We start from the raw sequence: 22,421 nt of genomic DNA on the forward strand, positions 1-22,421 counted from the left end.
ACAGACAGTTACACAAATCTGGGTAATTTCAATGAAATTATTCCCCAATATTTTAAAGTCAGGGTCTGTGGACATTTGAACTTAAAAAAAGTAAAATTGTCCACAAAACTTGTGCCAAGTAGGCCAAGCTTACCCCTATTTTCACTAAATCATCATCGTTAACTCATCAGTTTAAACCTTGACAATAAGTGCAGCCGACTCTGTCTGCGGGTTGACCAAAAACAGAAAGAAAATGTGTAATGTTATCCATGAAATGCGACGCAGCTGTTGACTGTTCAGGCTAAATGAGAGTTCCTACCTTGGTGTCGCTTCACAGCTCCGGTGCTCCGTGTGAGGCGAGGCTGTTGTCCCCGGTCTCCGCTTCTCTAATGTGGACGGCTGTTGCTGTGGGACATCGCAGACGCTACCTGTAGCGTCTTACAGACTCATGGTGCCCGGCGTGTCCACCGCTGAAATAGAAGCAGCCTGACAGCAGTAGCCTAAGTTTCGCCGGTTGCGCAGCGTGCGTGTGTGTGTGTGTGTGTGCGCGCGGCCCTGCTTCTTCACAGGTGCGTCAATCAGAAATGTCCATGCGTGCGTAGGCGGGGGAAATGTGTGTGGTTTTGAGAAGCCGCGCTTGGTGGTTTTGGCAGAATTGACGCTGATCCGTCAGGAGTGTTGCGCAACTCCTTGAGCATCAGTCTGCACTGTCACCACCTGCGTGACAACCCTGAACAATCCACCATTCAGGATGAGCGCCAGCCGTCTACAGCCCGCGTGCTGACAGCCTACCCGCGGATTCTGATAGCAGTGTCATCTGATTCAGAGATGATAAATTATATCCGTTTCTTACCCCGATAGCGGAAAGGAATTTGGGCCAGACCTTGGCAGGCCTAAATGTACAAACCTTTCAGAGAAATCAACTCGTGATCTTCCGGCGGCGTGACGTGTGCAGGGAGGGAAAAACTTCAGTTCCATTTACAGTTTTTCTCAATTGTTTACACACAATTTCTGGTACTTGAGACACAATTCCAGTAATATGTAGGTCATGCACCAACCTCCTGAACCGATTCTGCTGAACTATAACCACAATTTCTGCTTTACACTCAAATTGCCGTTCTAAAACACACTGTTTTCAAAACACTACACACAATTCTCTGCATTTGACACAATTTTCATGAAGAAAATGTCTTGTTCTCTCAAGGAACACGCTGCCATTCAAATTCTAAAGCTAACTGCCCTACCATGCACACTGACTCATCACATGGGCAAACACCTGTCACACAGTTTTACAATTATCAATCACAGCTTCAGTATACAGTAGTAGTACAGGCAGATGCAGAGCCAGAGGAGTGAGAGTAAGAGGAGAATAGAATAGAATAGAATGAATGAATGTATACTTTTTTGATCCCGTGAGGGAAATTCAGTTCTCTGCATTTAACCCAATTTAACCGAATTAGTGAACACACAGCACACAGTGAACACACAGTGAGGTGAATCACACACTAACCCAGAGCAGTGAGCTGCCTGCCCAACCAGCGGCGCTCGGGGAGCAGTGAGGGGTTAGGTGCCTTGCTCAAGGGCACTTCAGCCGTGGTGGACTGGTCGGGGAGGCCAAGGACCGTAATCTCCGATGAGATCCGAGCCACAGTACCGTACAGTATACAAGCTCAATGAGCACAGTATTGCCTGTGGGCTGTTCTGTAGGGCTGTAAAAATAAAGTATGTTTCAAGTATTTGGGGAAAGTATTCCTACTTTGTATTCCTACACAGTTTACAGTATTTTACTATTTGTTTGGCAGCTGAAGGATTACCAACACAAGGGCTTCTGTCTTCTGAAAAGGAAACTGAAATCATGCAGTGTCCTAGAAGAAAATGGCATAACATTACGGCACATACAAAGAAAAATAATAGAAACAATGAGATATTTAAAAATATTGATAGGGTAAGCTTATCAACTTATTGTATCAGCTTATCTACTGTTTGTAGTAATGTTTGTAGGGTAACACTGAACAAAAAAAGGCCCAAGTCATTATGATGAATGGAGAAGAAGTGTTTTCAATTCATTGCAGTGTCTTACACTGAGCACATCAGTGTTCAACTGGTCCTTAAAATGTCTTGATATATGCAGTGGCGTTTTCTCCCGGAAGCCAAGGGAAGCCATGCTTCCCCTATTTCGTCAGACAATCGCTATTGTAAATACAGCACTTCGTTTAATCGTTTTATGGTTTTGTGCATTCTTTCTGTGCTGTCATCTCCCGTTTTCAATTTGTATTTTGCAATGAGTGTAACAGCGCCCCCATAAATTGTATGCATGTGAATGTGGTGAAACACAGTAATTACACTCCCGTCGTCTCCAAGTGGCACCCAGCTCGAGTTGGATTCCTTATCACCAAGTAACGTGTAAACAAAAAAGACGATCAACCAATCAAATTAGGGAATGTCGCGGTCGCGGTCAAACTGTGATTCGTCAGCACCTTAGAAAGGGAAGCCATCCGCCACGTCTTTCCCTTTCTATCAGTCGTTTAGTTAGGTGCGATAATTATGAGTTTCATCGAGGTCAGATCACGTTTTTAAGTGTTTTTAAGGACAGAGGAGATTTGGAATTGTTAGCAGGCCTACAATTTTAATTTAGTAAAGTAAACTACTTCTTCAACAACGACTTCAAATTAAATCCGACAGCAGTCCACTGCTAGATCTGGAGGTTCGTAATGAAAGGGTAAAAGTTTTTAGGACTTTCAAGGGAGGGAGAGAGCCTGTTTGTTGCGAGTTACGAGTCGCAGTAGGCTAGTCCAAGCTGCGTTGTTAGCTTACAATGCGTGTAGCCGTACAGCTTATTATCTCCGTAGTCTACGCAGGCCTAATGTAGTGATGACCGAGTAACTTGTGGAGATGTGTGAGGGAGGTAGAGAGACAGCGCGCGTGTGTTACAGTCACCAATGTCCCTCGTCCAGTCTGTTTACATGGTCTGTTGGTTAGAGTAGCCTATATCGCTATGCATAGCGCAAAATGTATACCCCCCCCCCCCCCCATCAAACAAATAAATAAATAAATAAATAAATAAATATGCATTCGTCACTTGGCTTCCTCAGAAATTTTCCTTACGCCTCGCCACTGGATATATGATGGTTTGTGTGTGTCTCTTGAGAACAAAAGAGGATTTTGAGGAGAAACTAGAAATGCAATTCCAAGGAATTACCAGTGCATGAAATGCAAAAATAGATAGATAATGTAGATATGGTTACTAAGGTGTAGCTACGGTAAACATGGTGGTTGCATAGTTTACAGAGAGTTGATAGTGTGAAGGTAGACAGTTTAAAGCTGAAACATTGCCAGTTCTAACTTAACTAATGATTTCTATTCATGTTAAAATGTTAACTATGGTAACAATGATAACCAGGTTGATTGGTTAACTTAGCTACTGATTTCATGCAGTAATGGTAAAAATGTTAACTATGCTAACTATGCTCACAGTGCTAACCAGGTTGATTAGCTAACTTAGCTAATGATTTCTAGCAGTTATGCTAAAAATGTTAACTATGCTAGCAATGCTAACTATGGTAACAATGCTAACTTTAGTAACAATGCTAACCAGGTTGATTAGCTAACTTAACCAATGATTTCTAGCAGAAATGCTAACTTTGCTAACAATGCTAAATTTGCTAACAATGCTAACCAGGTTGATTAGCTAACTAAGTTGATGATTTTTTGCAGTTATGCTAAAAATGCTAACTATGGTAACAATGCTAACTATGCTAACCATGCTAACTAGCTAACTTGCTAGTGAGGACTTTTATTTTGAAACATTTGTTGCTAGGGTATCCATGGTGGCCACTATCAGGAAACAAGAAGTTACTGCAGTATAATCATGTTGGTTGCTATGGAAACGGTCATAAACGCTTAATTTTAATGGTTGCTATGTTGGTTGCTAGGTACATGGAGGTATCATGTAGTTGACTGGAGGCATAGTGGATGATAACTGACAGTTGGAATGGTTGAACAGTTCAATAGTTGATTAGTTTCAATGGTTAAATTATTTAATAGTGTATTATTGCAGTGAGGACTTTTATTTTGAAACAGTTGTGGACAGAGGAAACAGTTAACAGGATATGTAGTCTTCTGAGAGACTGTATGCTTAAAGCCAGAGAAACTGACAGTTGGTGCCCAGGTGGCCGGCCACCTGGCGTAAGATTCTAATTGCTGCCGTGATGTCATAATGAGCAATGTTAAGTCTATGGGGAAATAGCTCAATGTTAAATCTATGGGGAAATCGTTTTTTAATTCATAGTTTAAAAAGTATAAAAGTTACAAAGTTGAAAAATACAAAGCACACATGGCATAAGCAACACCTACGCAACAAGTTTGAATGAAGTTTCTACGTTAAACGGTTGAAGCTGAATTGCGAGCGTTAGAAGAAGAAGTTTTATAAGAAGAAAAGGAAGAACAGTACAGTGCATTTTCATGCACTGTAATTACATTGTTTTGAAGGTAAAGTGCCATTTTGCAGGAGAATTGCAGGGTTTTGCCCATTGTGTGTGTTGTTTTGAATTTGTGTGTAGAGTTCTGAGAGTGTGAGGCATGTTTTCAGAAAATGTGTGTTAACAATCGAGAAAAACTGTAAAAGTCCAAAGTTGAATACTATTTTAACATCAGAGAACACAGTGCAATACTCAATTCATCCATTCTATGTCCTCTTTAAGTGAAGCCTTTTTTTGTTTTAATGTTTAAATTATTACAGTACAACTCATGGAAATCATCTCAAAGAATTTAAGGAAGAGAACTGTAATCAGCTAATCAAGTTAAAACGCCTGATAGAAACGGACATGTGTCGGGGGACTATGGGGATACAGTGACTCAGCTATAATCAGTGACTCAGCTATACCAGAGGAGAAACCAGTGACTCAGCTATAATCAGTGACTCAGCTATAATCAGTGACTCAGCTATACCAGAGGAGAAACCAGTGACTCAGCTATAATCAGTGACTCAGCTATAATCAGTGACTCAGCTATAATCAGCTACACCAGAGGAGAAATCAGTGACTCAGCTAAACCAGAGGAGAAATCAGTGACTCAGCTATAATCAGTGACTCAGCTATAATCAGTGACTCAGCTATACCAGAGGAGAAATCAGTGACTCAGCTATAATCAGTGACTCAGCTATAATCAGTGACTCAGCTATAATCAGTGACTCAGCTAAACCAGAGGAGAATCCCTCAGCAGATACAGGAGTGGCGTGAGGAGGAGACAGAACAGAACAAATCAGCCAAACATGCACACAAGTATTTATTCAGGACATCAATCCAATCCTCAATAACACATTCCATATCATAAATATACCAACAAACATGCGCCCGCCCTTTTGTAATCCAATCCTCAATAACACATTCCATATCATAAATATACCCTTGCGTGCTGTCCTGAGTTTCTGTCAGGTATGAAGGCAACGCCAGACTTCAATCTCGTGCACTAAAGACAACACCCAGACCAGTGCCCGAGTGTGCCTGAGCTGCTTATGAAGTGTGTGTGTGTGTGTGTGTGTGTGTGTGTGTGTGTGTGTGTGTGTGTGTGTGTGTGTGTGTGTGTGTGTGTGTGTGTGTGTGCGTGCGTGTGTGGTGTGCGTGTGTGTGTGTGTGTGTGTGTGTGTGTGTGTGTGTGCGCGTGTGTGTGTGTGTGTGTGTGTGTGTGTGTGTGTGTGTGTGTGGTGTGTGTGTGCGCGTGTGTGTGGTGTGTGTGTGTGTGTGTGCGTGTGTGGTGTGTGTGTGTGGTGTGTGTGTGTGTGTGTGTGTGTGTGTGTGTGTGTGTGTGTGTGTGTGGTGTGTGTGTGCGCGTGTGTGTGGTGTGTGTGTGTGTGTGCGCGTGTGTGTGGTGTGTGTGTGTGTGTGTGTGTGTGTGTGTGTGTGGTGTGTGTGTGCGCGTGTGTGTGGTGTGTGTGTGTGTGCGCGTGTGTGTGGTGTGTGTGTGTGTGTGTGTGTGTGGTGTGTGTGTGTGTGTGTGTGTGTGTGTGTGTGTGTGTGTGTGTGTGCGCGTGTGTGTGGTGTGTGTGTGTGTGTGTGTGTGTGTGTGTGTGGTGTGTGTGTGTGCCCGAGTGTGCCTGAGCTGCACAGGTCACAGAAGTTCTGGGTAAGGGACACCAGGAGCGCAACACCAGCAGGGAGGTCATTTGTAGGGAGGGGTCAGAGGTCATATGGGTCAGAGGTCATATGGGGTCAGGGGTCATTTGTAAGGAGGGGCCATAGTTAATGTGGGGTCAGAGGTAATTTGGGGGCATATGGGTCAGAGGTCATATGGGGTCGGGGTCAGGGGGTCATATGGGGTCAGGGGGTCATATGGGGTCGGGGGCATATGGGTCAGAGGTCATTTGGGGTCGGGGTCAGGGGATCATATGGGGTCGGGGTCATATGGGGTCAGGGGGTCATTTGGGGTCGGGGGGCATATGGGTCAGAGGTCATATGGGGTCGGGGTCAGGGGATCATATGGGGTCGGGGTCATATGGGGTCAGGGGGTCATTTGGGGTCGGGGGGCATATGGGTCAGAGGTCATTTGGGGTCGGGGGGCATATGGGTCAGAGGTCATTTGGGGTCGGGGGCCATATGGGTCAGAGGTCATATGGGGTCGGGGTCATATGGGGTCAGGGGGTCATTTGTAGCAGGGGAAGCAGCCGCAGAGCATCTGCTTGCAGGGGTTGGACTTGTCATATGGGTCAGAGGTCATATGGGGTCGGGGTCAGGGGGTCATATGGGGTCGGGGTCATATGAGTCAGAGGTCATTTGGGGTCGGGGGTCATTTGTAGCAGGGGAAGCAGCCGCAGAGCATCTGCTTGCAGGGGTTGGACTTGTCATATGGGTCAGAGGTCATATGGGGTCGGGGTCATATGAGTCAGAGGTCATTTGGGGTCGGGGGTCATTTGTAGCAGGGGAAGCAGCCGCAGAGCATCTGCTTGCAGGGGTTGGACTTGTCATATGGGTCAGAGGTCATATGGGGTCGGGGTCATATGAGTCAGAGGTCATTTGGGGTCGGGGGTCATTTGTAGCAGGGGAAGCAGCCGCAGAACATCTGCTTGCAGGGGTTGGACTTGTCGTGCTTCTTGGCCTTGGTGAGGCGCACGATAGCGTCGGCCAGCTGCGCGTCGGTCTTCTGCACGTGTGCGAGGATGGTGTCCATCATGGGCCCCTGCTCCTCCACCAGCACGGCCACGTCCAGGAACACCTCGTGCACGCCGCGCACGCGACTCTCCAGCTCCAGCAGCTCCCGGTGCCGCCGCTCGATCTGCCCGAGCGCCGCACGCGCCGTCTTGCCCTCCGCCAGCACGTTATCGGCGAAGACGTTCCAGCGGCCGGCCTCCAGCATGTCCTCCATCTGCTCGCCGGACACGTCCGTCGTCCCCACGATCTCCATCTGCCGCCGGATGTGCGCCTTGACGGCGTCGCGGTGGCTCATCTCGGCCTCGTTGTAGTCCGTCATGGCGTCGCGGAAGCCGTTGCTGAGGCAGGCGTACTGCGTGCGGGCGATGCGCGCCACGGCCGAGTTGACCCCGTGCTCGTCCTCCAGCGTGCGCGCGCGGGCGTCCATCTTGCGCAGGCTGGCCAGCACGTCCTGCCCGCGCGTCTTGATGTCGGCGCCGATGGCGTTGGAGTCGCGCTTGACGGCCGTGGTGCGCGTGGGCTCGCTCAGGAGGCGCCCGTTCTGCTCGCGGAGGCGCCGCACGTCCACACGCATCAGCTGCACCTCCCGCCGCACCTCCTGCGCCTCCTGCAGCACCTCCTCCACCTCAAGTCAAGTCAAGTCAAGTCAAGTTTATTTACATAGCACATTTCATACACAGAGGTCATTCAATGTGCTTTACATAAACAACAACCAAACAGTAATTATAGCAGATAAAAGCATAGATGGGCAAAGAAAACAAAGCATAAATCAAGATCAAATCAATAAGGAATAATTAACATAAAAGACTCCAGATGGAATAATTAAGAGACAGTTAGCAGAAAGCATCACCTCCTCCCCCCCGCGGGCCCACACCACCGCCTGCGGCCGTATCTCCTCCTCCTCCTCCTGCAGGTCCACGGAGCTCAGGGTGTCGTTGCCCACGGAGACGACGTCATCGCCGTACTCGCTCTCCTCCAGCTCCGCCAGGTGCTCCTCCGACTCACTCAGAGCCTGAAGGTGACTCAGACGATCCCTCATCACGCCTGCAGCACACACACACACATTATACACACACACAATCATTACATATACACACACACACATTATACACACACACACACACACACACACACACACAATCATTACATATACACACACACACACACAATCATTACATATACACACACACACATACACAGACACAGACACAGACAGATTAAGAGAGAGAGAGAACTAACAGAGGAGTGGAGAGAGAGAATATGCACATTGAGGCAGAAATGGTGAAAGATTTTGAGCAGACAGACATACAGGCAGATAGGCAGGTAAGCAGGTAGGCAGTTAAGCAGGTAGACAGTTAAGCAGGTAGGCAGGTAAGCAGATAGACAGTTGAGCAGGTAAACAGGTAGGCAGGTAGGAAGGTAGACAGGTAAGCAGGTAGACAGGTAAGCAGGTAGACAGGTAGGCAGGTAAGCAGGTAGGCAGGTAGACAGGTAAGCAGGTAAACAGGTAGGCAGGTAAGCAGGTAGGCAGGTAGACAGGTAAGCAGGTAGGCAGGTAAGCAGGTAGACAGGTAAGCAGGTAGACAGGTAAACAGGTAGGCAGGTAGACAGGTGGGCAGGTAGACAGGTAGACAGGTAAGCAGGTAGACAGGTGGGCAGGTAGACAGGTAAACAGGTAGGCAGGTAGGCAGGTAGGCAGGTAGACAGGTAGGCAGGTAGACAGGTAGGCAGGTAGACAGGTAGACAGGTAGACAGGTAGACAGGTGGGCAGGTAGACAGGTAGACAGGTAAGCAGGTAGACAGGTGGGCAGGTAGACAGGTCTACTAACAGGGCAGAAGCTGATGGTGATGTAGCTGAATAGACTCGCCAACACACCAGGCAGTGCGTAAAAACATGGATAGACTGGCCAACTCACAACAATGTCTACATGCTGCTCTAGCCTAAACATGGATAGACTGGCCAACTCACAACAATGTCTAAATGCTGCTCTAGCCTAAACATGGATAGACTGGCCAACTCACAACAATGTCTAAATGCTGCTCTAGCCTAAACATGGATAGACTGGCCAACTCACAACAATGTCTAAATGCTGCTCTAGCCTAAACATGGATAGACTGGCCAACTCACAACAATGTCTAAATGCTGCTCTAGCCTAAACATGGATAGACTGGCCAACTAATGCCTAAATGCTGCAGTACATGGATAGACTGGCCAACTCATACTAATGCCTAAATGCTGCTCTAGCCTAATTGGTCAAAGCATCAGAATAAATCCACTTCTGATGCTGTGTCCTTCCTGGCAGAGCAGGTTCAAGTCTGAAGCGATACCGGGCAGAGGCAGTGTTTGAGTTAGGCGTGTCTCACCAAACGAGTTTGTGAGCAGTTCTGTATCTTTAACCGTCCCGTGTTTTTGGATCATTCACTAAAAGAAAACGAAAGATTTGCCACGAAAAGCTACTCTGTAGGCTATTTGACGGCATAGTTCTCTAAACTGTTTGAGTCTTGGGACAACTGTGAGATACAGGCCTATGCGCAGGACACAGGAGGAGGAGGTGATTAACTTCATTTTCTCCTCGGACCGGAGACAGGCGGCCCGTGAAGACGAGTAGCCGGTGTCGGTTGGTCTTCCCACACACTACCTGTAACGTCATCAGTCCCTCGAATATGAAGGCAAACGCGTAGGCCTACGATACGCGTGTGTTTTGTTAGGCTACATATATTATTCATCCATCAGAGCCCAGTAATAATTGATTTTGTAAAGTGAATATAAATCAGAGCCCAATAAGAATTGATAAATCGCCCTACCGCTTCAGTAGTAGAGCCCAGTCACGGTAACGATCTCACGCCAAAGCGTCGCGCAGTTGCTGCAGCATCCTCTCCGGTCAGGTGCGTGCGTTGACCGGGAGGAATTCTCTTAACTTGGTTGCGTGCGCGCACCTGGGCGGGTGCTTTACGCAAGGGCATCTTTATAAAGACATTGGTTTGTGTTTGTGTGTGTGTGTGGGGTGTGCGACGGAACACACACGTTTGACATCATCTGGAATGTGACCAGTCAAACCGCTTCTGCATGACGCGCCTGTATTCTTCGAGCGTGATGACACTTTTAGCACAGGCCTACCCAGTCATCTCTGATAACATAACAGCCCTCTTAATACTGTTGGTAGCTTAAACATTGTGTTGATCTGTGCGTCTGTTTCCCGTTGTCTCTCTCTATCGCTTTATTATTAACACAAACACGTGGTCATTATATTGTAGGCTACTTGTAATGCCCGGTAATTACATCAGGCTCTCCGGGATGTGGTAGTGGAATGATTTCATGTCGCTACCCCCAGCGCTCTCATTCTGCGACTACACTAGGGGTCACACATCATGAATATGCCACCTACGGTTCACTACAGTGCGTGCGCTGCCGGGACTATTCGTTATTCCAGGAATGAAATGTACTGTAACATGTTCTGATGTTCAGTAGTTTAATAAAAAGCAATAGTTTAATAGTTAAACAATCACGGGTGACATACGCATCAGTAAGGCAGCTTCTTTGAAGCCCTCCTGAGTGCCAGACTAGCTCCACCCTGAAGGTTACGGCTGGTGGCATCCCCTCCCTCTCAGATCACCCTGAAGGTTACGGCTGGTGGCATCCCCTCCCTCTCAGATCACCCTGAAGGTTACGGCTGGTGGCATCCCCTCCCTCTCAGATCACCCTGAAGGTTACGGCTGGTGGCGTCCCCTCCCTCTCAGATCACCCTGCAGGTTACGGCTGGTGGCGTCCCCTCCCTCTCAGATCACCCTGCAGGTTACGGCTGGTGGCATCCCCTCCCTCTCAGATCACCCTGCAGGTTACGGCTGGTGGCGTCCCCTCCCTCTCAGATCACCCTGCAGGTTACGGCTGGTGGCGTCCCCTCCCTCTCAGATCACCCTCAGGTTACGGCTGGTGGCGTCCCCTCAGGTTACGGCTGGCGGCGTCCCCTCCCTCTCAGGTTACGGCTGGTGGCATCCCCTCAGGTTACGGCTGGTGGCGTCCCCTCAGGTTACGGCTGGTGGCGTCCCCTCCCGCTTCAGGCCGGTCTGCTCTCTGGTGTTGTGTGATGGCTCAGCAGGCTTTATCCTCCCGGCACCCAGAACAACACGTTCTGATTTTCTTTTACGATTAAGATGTTTTAAGTGATTTAAGTATTGTGGTAAGAAACTAGTTGAGGCGTTTTTAAATATCATTTCTTTCTTTCTTCTTTATTTATCATATGGCCCTTGCAGTGAACATTGGGTTGATTGTTCAGGAAATATGAATACCCTCTAGTCCTGGAGAGGTGACCACACTAGATACCACTGAGCTTGGCTCAGGGTGTAGACATGGTACCCTCTACAGTTTTAGTCCAGGAGGGGTGACTGCACTCTCCTGCACGTGCTGAAGAAGAGGATGGTTTGCTGTGAGGAATCAGAGCCTTGCCCAGAGTATGACCTTTGACCTCTGACTTGCCCAGAGTATGACCAAAGATCATTAAGGGCGAAGCAAGATACTTCATGAGAAGCCACTTCTTGGAACCCGAATCGCAAGAGGGGGGGCAAAATCCCCCTTTATGCAGAGCTGTTCCATTGAAGTCTATGGGCATGACACACGCCTTTATGCAGAGGAAGTGATCCCCGTTTTGCGCCCATAGACATGAACTATGACAAAGTATCTTGCTCCGCCTTAAGGATCTTTGGTATGACCTGAATAGTCTGACCTTTGTGTGATGGTCCCCAGAGATGAGTGTGTGGGTGCCTCTCAAAAGCTCTCCTCGATCCTCGAGGGGCGTTCCCACTGATCTATAACTAACACTGGATAGACTATCCCATTGTTGCCGCCCCATCATTCTTTATCTAGATCAGTGAAGACGAGGATCGAGGAAGGAAGGGAGGGTGTATAAAAGACCAAATGAGAGGCACCCTGTGTGGTGCCCTTGGAAGGGAGGCGTCCAGTGTGTGTGTGATACACTTTTAGCAAACGCATTATCAAAACATAATCTAATGGGGTCATCAGTTTGCCAAATGAAGCTTTTAACCAATTGCATGCTGCGCAGTTGTGTGAATATAAATTTGCCTAAAACTTTCTCATTTCCCAACAAACTACCGAGCCCTGGATTGAAATCCCAATCGATTCAGGAAGTTTTATTCTAATGGAGGTGTCTGAGTATGTGTTCAGAAGGAGGCATGAGTCTGATTCTGATCAGATGAAAACCTGCTGATAGAAATGTACTGTAGCTATTCCTTACAAATAAAACATTCTCAGTTTTTAAAACATTGCATAGACTACACATTTAACAATTACAAAAGAATGATATGGCTTTTTCATAGTTTTATTAAAACACAAAATTAAAAGTCTTAAAGGGATGGTTTGGAGTAATTTCACCCTTGAGTCCTTAGCACCATGACGTCAAAATAGCAGTCCTCTATACAGCAACAGGTGTCCCTTGGGAGAGATACAGTAAAGTAAAGTAGCCTAGCAGCTAGTCAGATTCCAATGGACCACCCTGAGCAAGTCCCACACTCCATGGACCCCCCTGAGCCAGTCCCACACTCCATGGACCCCCCTGAGCCAGTCCCAGAGCTCCAATGGACACCCTGAGCCAGTCCCAGAGCTCCCCGATGACAGAGCAAATGGCAGCCAGTAGACTCACAGGCTACACACTCCACATGAGCCGCTGGTCACTGTTGGGGATGTTAAGTTTGTTTTTTTCTTATTAAAACGTGTGTGTGTGTATGTGTGTGGCTCAGGACAGTCCTCTACTGCTGTATAGATAGAAGGTTAGCATAGTGAGGCTCCCAGACCTCCTGGCTGTGTTAGCCACACTAGCACATCATAACATCTGTTGTGTTAGCTAGCCATGCTAGCATACCATAGGTCTTTTGTGTTATCCATGCTAACACACCAGTCTAGTGTTAGCTATTTCAGTGCACCAGAGGCCTGTTGGGTTAGCCATGCTAGCATACCATAGGTCTGTTGTGTTAGCCCTGCTAGCATACCATAGGTCTGTTGTGTTATCCATGCTAACACACCAGTCTAGTGTTAGCTATTTCAGTGCACCAGAGGCCTGTTGTGTTAGCCATGCTAGCACACTAGGCCTCTTATGTTAGCCATGCTAGCACACTAAAGGCCTGTTGTGTTAGCCATGCTAGCACACTATAGGCCTGTTGTGTTAGCCCTGCTAGCATACCATAGGTCTGTTGTGTTAGCTATCTCAGTGCATCATAGGTCTGTTGTGTTAGCCCTGCTACCATACCATAGATCTGTTGTGTTAGCCATGCTAGCACACTAGGCCTCTTATGTTAGCCATGCTAGCACACTATAGGCCTGTTGTGTTAGACCTGCTAGCACACTATAGGCCTGTTGTGTTAGCCCTGCTAGCATACCATAGGTCTGTTGTGTTAGCTATCTCAGTGCACCAGAGGCCTGTGCTGGGCCATGTTAGCGCACCACAAGCCTGTTGAGTTCGCCAAGCTAGCGCCTCCAAAATAAGAGTTTTTTCAAAGGGTTGCTTTTGTCGTGTTTCTTGGCCGCCAGGATCTTGCCCAGAGCGTCGCCGGTGGCAACCTCAGTCTTCTCCACGGCGACCTGGATGGCGTTCATCATGGGCCCCTGCTCCTCCAGCAGCACGGCCATATCCAGGAACACCTCGTGCACGCCGCGCACACGGCGCTCCAGCTCCAGCAGCTCCTGGTGCCGCCCCTCGATCTGCCCCAGCGCCGAGCGCGCCGTCTTGCCCTCGGACTGCAGGTTCTGCGTGAAGACGCTCCACTGGCCGTCCTCCAGCATGTCCTCCATCTGCTCGCCGGACACGTCCTGCCCCACGATCTCCATCTGCCGCCGGATGTGCGCCTTGACCGTGTCGCGGTGGCTCATCTCGGCCTCGTTGTAGTCCGTCATGGCGTCGCGGAAGCCGTTGCTGAGGCAGGCGTACTGCGTGCGGGCGATGCGCGCCACGGCCGAGTTGACCCCGTGCTCGTCCTCCAGCGTGCGCGCGTGGGCGTCCATCTTGCGCAGGCTGGCCAGCACGTCCTGCCCGCGCGTCTTGATGTCGCCGCCGATGGCGTCGGAGTCGCGCCGCTGCTCCCGCGAGGAGTACGGCTGGCTGAGGAGGCGCGCGTGTTGCTCACGCAGGCGCCGCACGTCCACACGCAGCATCTGCACCTCCCGCCGCACCTCCTGCGCCTCCTCCAGCACCTCCTCCACCGCTCCAGCTCCGCCCTCCACAGGCCCCGCCCCTGGCCCCGCCCCCGGCCCCGCCCCCGGCTCCTCCTCCTCCACGCTCGTCTGTCTGAAGGCGTGTCCTGACGACGCCGCGTGGCCGCCGGCCTCCAGCTGCCCATTGGTTGGGGGGGCGGAGCTTAGCGAGCGCAGAGAGCTCAGTCTGTCCCGCATCGCCACCTGCTGGACAGAGAACACCAGTCACTCCTGTTACCATCACTACTGTTACATCACTCCTGTTACCATCACTACTGTCACCATCACTACTGTCACCATCACTCCTGTCACCATCACTCCTGTTACCATCACTCCTGTTACCATCACTCCTGTTACCATCACTACTGTTACCATCACTACTGTCACCATAACTACTGTCACCATCACTACTGTTACATCACTCCTGTTACCATCACTACAGGACACATTAAATGTAGCAGTGATGAAGAAAGTAGATGTAACAGTACTGTAGTGATGGTAACATGAGTTATGGTAACAGTAGTGATGGTGATGAAGAAAGTAGATGTCCACACACTGGAGACTCCAAAACCAACAAGGTTTATTAAAAACACACAATGTTTCGACCCACCAGGCCAGGGTCTTCAGGCCTGAACGTTGCGTGTTTTTAATAAACCTTGTTGGTTTTGGAGTCTCCAGTGTGCAGACATCTACTTTCTTCATCACCATCACTACTGTTACCATCACATCAGTACTGTTACCATAACTCCTGTTACCATCACTACAGTATTGTTACAACACTACTGTTACCATCACTCCTGAGGAGACAGCACTCAAAGAATCAATTAGGGTCCTCGGTGTTTAGGGACTGCTCTTATTGGTCACAGCACAGGTACATCATTAAAGCATGTTGAATCACCAGTAGAGGCAGGTCTCTACTATGTGTGGGCTGATCATGTGAATCATTCTGTCCATCATTCCCAGACATCACACCCACTTGGCCAGCGCTCTGATATCACTGCAGGTCTGAGCCAGTTTAACCTCCCCAATCCCAATACTTACTACAGTATAGTGCAGGTCTGAGCCAGTTTAACCTCCCCAATCACAATACTTACTACAGTATAGTGCAGGTCTGAGCCAGTGTAACCTCCCCAATCCCAAATACTTACTACAGTATATACTTTTACCAATGCAGGTCTGAGCCAGTTTAACTTCCCCAATGCCAATACTTACTATATTTACTAGTGCAGGTCTGAGCCAGTTTAACTTCCCCAATGCCAATACTATAGGCTACGTATACCAGTGCAGGTCTGGGCCAGTTTAACCTCCCCAATGCCAACACTACTGTAGGCTATATCTATAGGCTACTTATACCAGTGCAGGTCTGGGCCAGTTTAACTTCCCCAATGCCAATACTTACTAAATATACTTATACCAGTGCAGGTCTGGGCCAGTTTAACCTCCCCAATGCCAACACTACTGTAGGCTATATCTATAGGCTACTTATACCAGTGCAGGTCTGGGCCAGTTTAACCTCCCCAATGCCAACACTACTGTAGGCTATATCTATAGGCTACTTATACCAGTGCAGGTCTGGGCCAGTTTAACCTCCCCAATGCCAACACTACTGTAGGCTATATCTATAGGCTACTTATACCAGTGCAGGTCTGGGCCAGTTTAACTTCCCCAATACCAACACTACAGGCTACTTATACCAGTGCAGGTCTGGGCCAGTTTAACTTCCCCAATACCAACACTACAGGCTACTTATACCAGTGCAGGTCTGGGCCAGTTTAACTTCCCCAATACCAATACTACAGGCTACTTATACCAGTGCAGGTCTGGGCCAGTTTAACTTCCCCAATGCCAAAACTTACTAAATATACTTATACCAGTGCAGGTCTGGAGCAGTTTAACTTCCCCAATGCCAATACTTACTAAATATAAATACCAGTGCAGGTCTGGACCAGTTTAACCTCCCCAATGCCAATACTATATCTATAGGCTACTTATACCAGTGCAGGTCTGGAGCAGTTTAACTTCCCCAATGCCAATACTTACTAAATATACTTATACCAGTGCAGGTCTGGGCCAGTTTAACCTCCCCAATGCCAATACTTACTAAATATACTTATACCAGTGCAGGTCTGGGCCAGTTTAAAGGGATATTCCGCCATTTTTGGAAATACGCTCATTTTCCACCTCCCCTCGAGCAAAATAATCGATATTTACCTTGTTCCCGTTCATCCAGCCATTCTGTGAGTCTGGCGATACAACTTTTAGCTTCAGCCTAGCATAGATCATTGAATTGGATTAGACCATTAGCTTCTCGCCTGCTAGCTTCATGTTTAAAAGTGACTAAGATTTCTGGTAATTTTCTCATTTAAAACGTGTCTCCCCTCAAGCTAGAAAGTGCAATAAGACCAACTGAAAATGAAACCTGGCATTTTTCTAGGCTGATTTGACATGGAACTACACTCTCATCTGGCGTAATAATCAAGGCAACTTGCACACTACTGGCACTACTACTGCTTGTTGTCTATGGGGACTATTTTCAGATGCTGCGTACGATATCACTGCGCCTATGGTACGTTTGCAAGTTGCCTCGATTATTACGCCAGATGAGAGTGTAGTTCCATGTCAAATCAGCCTAGAAAAACGGCAGGTTTCATTTTCAGTTGGTCTTATTGCACTTTCTAACTTGAGAGGAGACACGTTTTAAATGGGAAAATTACCAGAAATCTTAGTCACTTTTAAACATGAAGCTAGCAGGCGAGAAGCTAATGGTCTAATCCGATTCAATGATCTATGCTAGGCTGAAGCTAAAAGTTGTATCGCCAGACTCACAGAATGGCTGGATGAACGAGAACAAGGTAAATATCGATTGTTTTGCTCGAGGGGAGGTGGAAAATGAGCGTATTTCCAAAAATGGCGGAATATCCCTTTAACTTCCCCAATACCAATACTACTTTATAGGCTAGGTTATACCAGTGCAGGTCTGGAGCAGTTTAACTTCCCCAATGCCAATACTACTTTATAGGCTAGGTTATACCAGTGCAGGTCTGGAGCAGTTTAACTTCCCCAATGCCAATACTTACTAAATATACTTATACCAGTGCAGGTCTGGGCCAGTTTAACTTCCCCGATGCCTGTCTGACTGGTTCAGCTCCTGCAGCACATGACAGATTCTAACCAAACAGGTTTGTCATGCTCAGTGGGCCATCATTGTGTTCGCTAAGTTGTTAAGTTGTTGTGATAATGTTTACGTTAACTTATTCACAGGCATATACAGCAGCAGAAACTATAGCCTCCCACCCAAATATTCTCCTGATGATTTCAATCGAATACGCGCGCCCTGTGAGCAGAGCCATATGGTAGCCTACTCTGCAGTGACCAGAAATTAATAATCACATTTAGCAACGCTACTTTGTATTTCCAAAGAGAAGATAGGCTACAATACGTTTTTCAGTCTGGCTGTGCCTGTCATGCGTAGCCTAAACAAAGAGTTAAAACGAGGAAATCCCTAGTATGAAAACAATCGGACTTCATGTCTCTACCTTTCACGCCCGGAGTCCCCTTAGAAATAACGAATCCTAAAGATCCTTCTGTGCGCGATTCCAGATGCTTCCCCGAGTTCTGCGATGGTGAGGGCAGCTCCTGTTCCTTCTCGTTCTCCGCGCAAGATGTGCATCAAAGAAAACCGAGAGGGTCTGCAAGCTGCAATACAGAAGACGAACGTGACGTCATTCAACCGAAAACTCAAATCAGCCAATGCCCGGGTTCGTCTCAGCCCACCTGCCACCTGTAGTTTCACCGCGATGACGTCTCATCACAACAGAGAGGGAATTCACACGAAACTGACCCTACTCGATACAGTGCAAGAGAATGCTACATTACAGCTGTTCAAATTGCTCTGTGTGAAGATTAATAAATCGTTTCGTGTAGGGCAGGTTATAAGTTGCCTAGAATACGCAGGCTATAGGCAGGGTTTATCAATACGCACCTAGAGGAGTTCCACTCGATTTACGAGCGCCATCTACAGGAATTTGAATGAAGGTCATAAAACTGAGCATCGAAAGAAAAAGCGAAATTAGTATATGATGAAACCATTAGTATAATACAAATTAGTATAAGATAACAACCATTAGTGTAAGATAAAACCATTAGTAGAGAATAAATTAGTAGAAGATAAAATCATTCATTAGGCCTAGGCTATATTCATACAAGACCATGGTTTGGAATTGATTTCAAGTTTGACTTAGTCTTCATGCTTGTTTTAAAATGAGTGGATGAATAACCTAACCTCAAAACAACGTTGGCATAGCCTAAGCCTACTTAAACAACGTTGGCATAGCCTAAGCCTATAGAAAAACTCACTCTAAATTAGTGTCTAATGCTAAAGTATCTATGAACAGATTGTGCCTGTTGGCCTTCTCTGTTTTGGTTTTTAATGATGAAATGAAATGAGAAGCATTCAGCGTTGCTGCTAGAGGGCGTACAGTCTGTCTGTCTGAGCACCACCCTACAACACCACCCTACAGCACCACCCTACACCACCCTACAGCCACAACTGAGTTTACAACACCACCCTACATCCACAACTGAGTTTACAACACCACCCTACAGCACCACCCTACAACACCACCCTACAACACCACCCTACAGCCACAACTGAGTTTACAACACCACCCTACAGCCACAACTGAGATTACAACACCACCCTACAGCACCACCCTACAGCACCACCCTACAACACCACCCTACAGCACCACCCTACAACACCACCCTACAACACCACCCTACAGCAACACCCTACAGCACCACCCTACAGCACCACCCTACAACACCACCCTACAACACCACCCTACAACACCACCCTACAGCCACAACTGAGATTACAACACCACCCTACAGCACCACCCTACAACACCACCCTACAGCACCACCCTACAACACCACCCTACAACACCACCCTACAACACCACCCTACAGCCACAACTGAGTTTACAACACCACCCTACAACACCACCCTACAGCATCACCCTACAACACCACCCTACAGCACCACCCTACAACACCACCCTACAGCACCACCCTACAGCCACAACTGAGTTTACAGCACCACCCTACATCACCACCCTACAGCCACAACTGAGTTTACAACACCACCCTACAACACCACCCTACACCACCACCCTACAACACCACCCTACAACACCACCCTACAACACCACCCTACAACACCACCCTACATCCACAACTGAGTTTACAACACCACCCTACAACACCACCCTACAGCACCACCCTACAACATCACCCTACAACACCACCCTACAACACCACCCTACAACACCACCCTACAGCACCACCCTACAACACCACCCTACAACACCACCCTACAACACCACCCTACAACACCACCCTACATCCACAACTGAGTTTACAACACCACCCTACAACACCACCCTACAGCACCACCCTACAACACCACCCTACAGCACAACCCTACAACACCACCCTACAGCCACAACCCTACAACACCACCCTACAACACCACCCTACAACACCACCCTACAGCACCACCCTACAACACCACCCTACAACACCACCCTACAACACCACCCTACAGCACCACCCTACAACACCACCCTACAGCGCCACCCTACATCCACAACTGAGATTACAACACCACCCTACAGCACCACCCTACAGGCACAACTGAGATTACAACACCACCCTACAACACCACCCTACAACACCACCCTACAACACCACCCTACAGCCACAACTGAGATTACAACACCACCCTACAGCCACAACTGAGATTACAACACCACCCTACAGCCACAACTGAGATTACAACACCACCCTATAACTGAGTTCACAACACCACCCTACAACACCACCCTACAGCCACAACTGAGATTACAACACCACCCTACAGCCACAACTGAGATTACAACACCACCCTCCAGCCACAACTGAGTTTACAACACCACCCTACAGACACGCGTGCGTAGCCTAAACAAAGAGTTCAAACGAGGAATCCCTAGTATGAAAACAATCGGACTTCATGTCTCTACCTTTCACGCCCGGAGTCCCCTTAGAAATAACAAATCCTAAAGATCCTTCTGTGCGCGATTCCAGATGCTTCCCCGAGGTCTGCGATAGTGAGGGCAGCTCCTGCTCCTTCTCGTTCTCCGCGCAAGATGTGCATCAAAGAAAACCGAGAGGGTCTGCAAGCTGCAATACAGAAGACGAACATGACGTCATTCAACCGAAAACTCAAATCAGCCAATGCCCGGGTTCGTCTCAGCCCACCTGCCACCTGTAGTTTCACCGCGATGACGTCTCATCACAACAGAGAGGGAATTCACACGAAACTGACCCGACTCGATACAGTGCAAGAGAATGCTACATTACAGCTGTTCAAATTGCTCTGTGTGAAGATTAATACATCGTTTCGTGTAGGGCAGGTTATAAGTGCCTAGAAGACGCAGGCTATAGGCAGAGTTTATCAATACGCACCTAGAGGAGTTCCACTCGATTTACGAGCGCCATCTACAGGAATTTGAATGAAAGTCATAAAACTGAGCATCGAAAGAAAAAGCGAAATTAGTATATGATGAAACCATTAGTATAATACAAATTAGTATAAGATAACAACCATTAGTGTAAGATAAAACCATTAGTAGAGAATAAATTAGTAGAAGATAAAATCATTCATTAGGCCTAGGCTATATTCATACAAGACCATGGTTTGGAATTGATTTCAAGTTTGACTTAGTCTTCATGCTTGTTTTAAAATGAGTGGATGAATAACCTAACCTCAAAACAACGTTGACATAGCCTCAGCCTACTTAAACAACGTTGGCATAGCCTAAGCCTATAGAAAAACTCACTCTAAATCAGTGTCTAATGCTAAAGTATCTATGAACAGATTGTGCCTGTTGGCCTTCTCTGTTTTGGTTTTTAATGATGAAATTAAATGAGAAGCTAGAGGGCGTGCAGTCTGTCTGTCTGAGCACCACCCTACAACACCACCCTACAGCACCACCCAACAGGCACAACTGAGTTCACAGCACCACCCTACAACACCACCCTACAGCACCACCCTACAGCACCACCCTACAACACCACCCTACAACACCACCCTACAGCACCACCCTACAGCCACAACTGAGTTCACAGCACCACCCTACAACACCACCCTACAACACCACCCTACAGCACCACCCTACAACACCACCCTACAACACCACCCTACAGCACCACCCTACAACACCACCCTACAACACCACCCTACAGCACCACCCTACAGCCACAACACCACCCTACAGCATCACCCTACAACACCACCCTACAGCACCACCCTACAACACCACCCTGTCTGAGCACCACCCTACAACACCACCCTACAACACCACCCTGTCTGAGCACCACCCTACAGCACCACCCTGTCTGAGCACAACCCTACAACAAAACCCTACAACACCACCCTACAGCCACAACTGAGTTCACAACACCACCCTACAGCACCACCCTACAGCCACAACTGAGATTACAGCACCACCCTACAACACCACCCTACAGCACCACCCTACAGCACCACCCTACAACACCACCCTACAACACCACCCTACAACACCACCCTACAGCACCACCCTACAACACCACCCTACAACACCACTCTACAACACCACCCTACAGCACCACCCTACAACACCACCCTACAACACCACCCTACAGGCACACCTGAGATTACAGCACCACCCTACATCCACAACTGAGTTTACAACACCACCCTACAGCACCACCCTACAACTGAGTTTACAGCGCCACCCTACAACACCACCCTACAACACCACCCTACAGCCACAACTGAGATTACAACACCACCCTACATCCACAACTGAGATTACAACACCACCCTACAACACCACCCTACATCCACAACTGAGTTCACAACACCACCCTACAACACCACCCTACAACACCACCCTACAACACCACCCTACAGCACCACCCTACAACACCACCCTACAACACCACCCTACAGCACCACCCTACAACACCACCCTACATCCACAACTGAGATTACAACACCACCCTACAACACCACC

General features: G+C 48.0%; 3 protein-coding genes across 6 annotated transcripts in view; all 3 read right to left on the reverse strand.

Annotated features, from left to right (window-relative positions):
* LOC134097521 (syntaxin-11-like) overlaps positions 1 to 687 on the reverse strand; it is a 16,806-nt gene extending 16,119 nt beyond the window's left edge. For 2 of the 3 annotated variants that reach the window (XM_062550398.1, XM_062550397.1), the window contains exon 1: positions 299 to 687. The gene's annotated coding sequence lies outside the window, so the exon portion shown is untranslated. The remainder of the gene's footprint in view (positions 1 to 298) is intronic. The other variant, XM_062550400.1, reaches the window with a different exon arrangement.
* A 5,723-nt stretch (positions 688 to 6,410) lies between these two features.
* On the reverse strand, positions 6,411 to 10,035 carry LOC134098516 (syntaxin-11-like). 2 transcript variants are annotated; one of them, XM_062551581.1, is made up of 3 exons: positions 9,927 to 10,035; positions 7,972 to 8,165; positions 6,411 to 7,746 (listed from the first exon to the last, which is right to left on the reverse strand). In XM_062551581.1, the coding sequence occupies exons 2-3, from the start codon at positions 8,158 to 8,160 to the stop codon at positions 7,000 to 7,002; spliced, it is 936 nt and encodes a 311-aa protein (XP_062407565.1). In that variant the 5' UTR covers positions 8,161 to 8,165; positions 9,927 to 10,035; the 3' UTR covers positions 6,411 to 6,999. The 2 variants fall into 2 exon arrangements, with proteins under 2 accessions (XP_062407565.1, XP_062407564.1); XM_062551580.1 differs by lacking the exon at positions 9,927 to 10,035 and adding an exon at positions 9,486 to 9,763.
* A 2,401-nt stretch (positions 10,036 to 12,436) lies between these two features.
* Positions 12,437 to 14,385, reverse strand: LOC134097477 (syntaxin-11-like; the record flags this gene model as incomplete). The annotated part of the gene is made up of 1 exon (XM_062550344.1): positions 12,437 to 14,385. A coding segment is annotated over one exon (789 nt), but the record flags the coding sequence as incomplete, so codon positions are not given.
* Positions 14,386 to 22,421: the final 8,036 nt, after the last annotated feature.

Source organism: Sardina pilchardus, chromosome 12 (genome assembly GCF_963854185.1).
Source record: "Sardina pilchardus chromosome 12, fSarPil1.1, whole genome shotgun sequence".
NCBI lineage: Eukaryota > Metazoa > Chordata > Actinopteri > Clupeiformes > Clupeidae > Sardina > Sardina pilchardus.

Coding starts and splice junctions, on each gene's coding strand:
- LOC134098516 (XM_062551580.1), bottom strand. CDS start 9,540: ATGATCCAAAAACACGGGACGGTTAAAGATACAGAACTGCTCACAAAC. Junction 8,166..9,485: donor ACTGCTCACAAACTCGTTTG/GTGAGACACGCC, acceptor TGTGTGCTGCAG/GCGTGATGAGGGATCGTCTG. Junction 7,747..7,971: donor GGGCCCGCGGGGGGGAGGAG/GTGATGCTTTCT, acceptor ACTTGACTTGAG/GTGGAGGAGGTGCTGCAGGA.